Raw genomic sequence first — 4,671 nt, 5'->3', positions numbered from 1 at the left:
ATATCGGTGGCCAACACAGTATATACAGTAAACATTGGTGCATCCCTAATTTATTTACATATATAGGCTATATCTTGTATTCGTATATATATAATACATTATATATCTAATGGCTTTTCAGCTAAATGTAAATAGTGAAACAATTATGAAATACAAAACAATTAAGGGAAAATTGCATGAAATTATCAGACCATTGTTTTGGCCAACAGAAAGTGTAATTAATCAGTTGTTAAAAATTACATTAGTGACAACTTGCCCCAATATAAAAAATTAAAAAAAACCTGACATAGAAATATAATCTCCTGATAACACAATTTAACCTTTCGGTTAAAATCTACCTTCATTCTTGTCTTAACACCTGTGTGATTTTTATTAAATTATGACTATATTGGAGCAATAGTTTGGAGAATAGAATTAATAAAAATGTACTAATAAACAAATTATTTGCAGTGCCATTTGCAACTTTGTTTAAAATGTCACAATAATATGAGTTCTTAGATGTGTATTTTCTTCGGCATAATTGCGAAAATGCCTCGGTTATAACCTACTTAATTGTGCATTTTTGCTACTGAACAGCCGACAAGTAAGGCAATACCTTTTGGGAAGAAGTCTAGTGTCGCAAGATTTCATAACTGTGTGAAGTGGACAAATTCTCACGACAGATAGAACTGATAACCACTTATCAGCCCTTTATTAATATTTTTAAACTTAACATATAAGCTACTTGTTAAATGGTATAATAATAATGTATAAAAAAATATATATTTTAGACTAACTTCATAACTGTCCCATTATTTTTGCACAAATATAGCCACGGAGGACATGCTTTAGTAGTTCAAATTTAGATTGCAGCTCTCTTTAATCTTGACTGAATTGATATCTTGAAAGTGCATTGGTAATTTCCATACACCACTTTGAATAGGCTAGTAACAAACTTTTATTTACATTTTCAGTGCAAATACTTACAGACAAAATATAATACAATCAAGTTTATCAAAATGTCTTAATTCATGAACAATCAATTCCCCAAGGGCGTAGCAGCCGTGGGGGACGTGGGGGACACGTCCTCCGCACTCTTTAAAAAGGTGATTTTATGTCAGCGCATGAGTCTTCATTAAGTTATGCTTTTTGAGAGGTAATAGTTTGATCGGATGTTTTTGCCAATTTAAGCAGATTACTAGATCGATGTTAAATATGTAAAGCTATTTTTAATATCAGCTCCTGTTTTTTACTTCCATGTTGGTGTGCAGTCGACAAACTGGAGGAAAAAAGATCAATCTGCCTTGTTCTTAGAACACTTATGCATTTTACTGAAGTCAATAGATATATAGACACATTTTCTTATACATGAAAACGTACAGACGTTATTGGAACTCTTTTAATTATTATAAGACTATTATTGTTGTCTTATGATAAAAGTCATGCTCAGCAGCTCACAAACTGTAGGGAAATGATAGATTTGCTTTGTTCTTCTAATGCTTAAAACCTCTACTGAAGTCTGTTTGTAGGTCTGTAGACATGCACATTTTAAAGGATTCAAATGTTCTTTTGATTGTTGATTCAGTGATTCACACAAGACACTCATTTGTCACCACCTTCTGGCATCACCAGAAATGGTCACTGAATCATTAAATGGATATGAATTCATTTTGGTGAACATAGTCAAAACATTTGAGCCACTTGGATACATTTAAATCCCACAATGCACAAGCACAGAGTAAAAAATTAAATTGTGCACACGCACAATTGTCATTATTGTACTTGATTAAATAATTTAGGACCAGCTTGTGCTCAGTCTTTTATTGTCATGTGTGAAACAGAAGTAAGTGCGCCACATGATGCCCTTTATTTTTACAGCTAATTTTGCAATACTTGAATCTTTAAAATACTACAAGTATATATTACTTATGTATTAATATATATTGTAAAATATTAATACTGCACTGTAGGTGTTGGGTCTGTGCGAGCCACCTACTGACAACTGTGTCCCCCCTTTTAAAATGACTGCTACGCCCCTGCAATTCCCAAATCAATATAAACAATTAAAGGATATTTCTGTTTCACAATGGGCAACAATGTCTGTGTCACCATGGCTCAAGTCTGTCTTGTAAGACACTTCAATTGTGACTTGTATAGTATTTGTTCACATCAGATTATTCGATTCCCGGCTCCTCAAAGCAGCATTTGCGTCGCTGTGCTCGGTTCTGTCATGCAGTTTGTTGTGGATGTGTCCTCTGTGCTCAAGGGAACCGGTCCAGGAATAATCACACTTGCTTTATTGAGTTCCGAAATGTCCACGTCGCTTTTGTCATCCGGCGCATCCTCGAATTCGGACTCGCTCGGTTCGCTGTCGCATTCGGAATCGTTGCGTTCTTTCTGTTCAGACTCCATCGCGGATTTATCCGGTTTATCCTCTTTCTCTTTGTCCTTCTGGGACTGCGCTTCTTTGGAATGCCTCCATTTCATTCGTCGGTTCTGGAACCAAACTTTGACCTAAAAAAAACAGCAAGATTAGTTTGGTTTGCATGATTTTAATAAACGATCAATTACTTATGTGAAGATTTTATTGATTTAATAATATAGAATTTTACTTGTGGGCTATATTTAGCTATTTATAGCCTATTTATAGCCTATTTATTATTTATTGTATTGTTTTGATGCTATAGCAGTCTCATGACAACTCATAATTCGTATATACGTCAGATATCGTGCGAAAACATACGACTTTATTATTTATGCATGAATTTATTACACTATTATACAAAAGTCTTTTTACAACAGTATGCATTTATAAATGAATGCACAGACTGAAAAGAAGGGTTTCAACTGCTAAACAAGACAGAGATCCAATTTCAAAACATTACTGGAAAGTTTTGAAACTCTCTTACATTCTTAAAGCTGTCGTGGCATTTCGATAGGCCTATTATAAGACCGAAACTGTTGCTCAATAACGTAAATTATGATGTTTTGAAATGAAACACAACTGTGACCCTATTATATATGCAATAATTCGTTACAATTGACTTTCATTTCCCATCAAAAAGTGAATGTCGCAATGCTGCTGTTTTCTCAAAAGCATGTTCGCCCCTTCCTGTAATGGCCATCCTGATTTGTAATTGCATTGTGGTAGTGTTATAATTAATACCATAATTTCATCAGTACTTGATGAAGTAAATGGCATTATTAATTATGGATAACAGCTGATCAGTTCAACTCTAGCTCACCTGTGCATCGGTGAGGCCCAGCATCGCAGCCAGTTGTTTCCGGTCCGGTTTCGTGACATACTTTTGGATTTCGAAACGTTTCTCGAGTCCTTTTCTCTGGAGGTTGGAGAACACGGCTCTGGACCAGGATCTTTTTCTCTTGTACGTCTGTGGCATTGTGTCTTTGGATAGAACTGCATACGGCCCTGATGAGACAAACAACACAGCACCGTTATCTGAGTTGAACTTGAACACAATGACTAAAACCATGAGAAATGCAATGCAGTTTCAATGCGACTTAATACGCAATGCATACTGGTCAAATTGCATGTTATCTAATTCATATGCAAAAATGAAGTGTGCATATGAATTCAGAGGTAAACAAGGCTGTGCAATGTTTGTATGCATACAAATTCTCCATGATGTCTATTGGGGGCTTAATTTGAATGGCGTGAGATGCCTACACTACCTGGGAAGGTGTCCTGAAACTGATGTTGCCCTGATTGTCTGGCGGCATTGCCTATAGAACCCATCATGGAGGAGGTTTCGCTCATGGACGCGAAGTACGGGCTCGCAGATACATGGACTGCTGACTGCCGATTCGGACTAACAATCGACGTGAGATCTGTTATAAAACGACAAAAACCAAAATGAACTGTATCACACAATCTATTGAAATAAATCCAATAAGGGCAGGAGTGGTCGTCTATCTTCATCCATTGCCTTTTTAAATTAATGTATAGCTATAAACCATATTAAACTAGGTTACTTCTGTTCGTCCAAAGCAATCTTTTTGCTCACTAGGTTCTAAATATACTCTTCTAATTAGTCTACTTCTTGTCTCTGTCATAAATCTGAGGGAAGTTGTGGGAACACTGAACAGCACCGAAAATAAACTGTGCATGATTTTTAAAAACATTGTCTCACCTCGTAATAAAGTTTCTTTCGCATTTGGCTCGAAGTCTGCGGATAATATCCGATCAATTCCGAATTTGAGGTCTTTACTGGACGGTGGAGGCGCGGACTGCGCGTTAATCGCGGCTCTGGACACAGATGTCAAGTGTATTCCATGCCTGTGATACGCAGACGCGGGAGTCACCCTTGCGCCGAACACCGGCGACGCGTCCGGAGTGACCGGGGAAGGGCGCAGCGGAGATCCGGACGAATGAACTTGCGTCCGGGCCCCAATATGGGCCATAAGCGCCGATGACCCGGGGATGTTTTCAGCCTCTCCAACGTGCAGAATATCAGCAATGCAAAACGAGGGTTTTTTCATGGTATCCACCGCAAAACCGCCCGAACAGTACGCAGTCCAAAGGCTAAAATTCGATGCGTAAAAGGGATTCAGTCCCGTCGTATACATCCTTGCAGAAGAAGCCAAGCGCAACGACGTGTAATGATTACAAGCAGAAGTTGCCCTCTCTCGCGTCTCTTCTCAAGTATGCAACTCCAGACAGTGGTCCAAAAA

At 37.7% G+C, this 4,671-nt stretch overlaps 1 protein-coding gene across 2 annotated transcripts; it reads right to left on the bottom strand.

Moving 5' to 3' along the window:
• Nucleotides 1-672: 672 nt before the first annotated feature.
• LOC127416333 (H2.0-like homeobox protein) lies at nucleotides 673-4,671 on the bottom strand. 2 transcript variants are annotated; one of them, XM_051655638.1, is made up of 4 exons: nucleotides 4,131-4,671; nucleotides 3,673-3,828; nucleotides 3,225-3,409; nucleotides 673-2,493 (listed from the first exon to the last, which is right to left on the bottom strand). In XM_051655638.1, the coding sequence occupies exons 1-4, from the start codon at nucleotides 4,564-4,566 to the stop codon at nucleotides 2,173-2,175; spliced, it is 1,098 nt and encodes a 365-aa protein (XP_051511598.1). In that variant the 5' UTR covers nucleotides 4,567-4,671; the 3' UTR covers nucleotides 673-2,172. The 2 variants fall into 2 exon arrangements, with proteins under 2 accessions (XP_051511598.1, XP_051511599.1); XM_051655639.1 differs by lacking the exon at nucleotides 3,673-3,828 and having other exon boundaries at nucleotides 4,131-4,670.

This window comes from Myxocyprinus asiaticus, chromosome 25 (assembly GCF_019703515.2).
Source record: "Myxocyprinus asiaticus isolate MX2 ecotype Aquarium Trade chromosome 25, UBuf_Myxa_2, whole genome shotgun sequence".
In the NCBI taxonomy this organism is placed as follows: Eukaryota; Metazoa; Chordata; class Actinopteri; order Cypriniformes; family Catostomidae; genus Myxocyprinus; species Myxocyprinus asiaticus.
The sequence above is the reverse complement of the archived record's forward strand: the minus strand, read 5'-3'. Positions and strand labels throughout refer to the sequence as shown.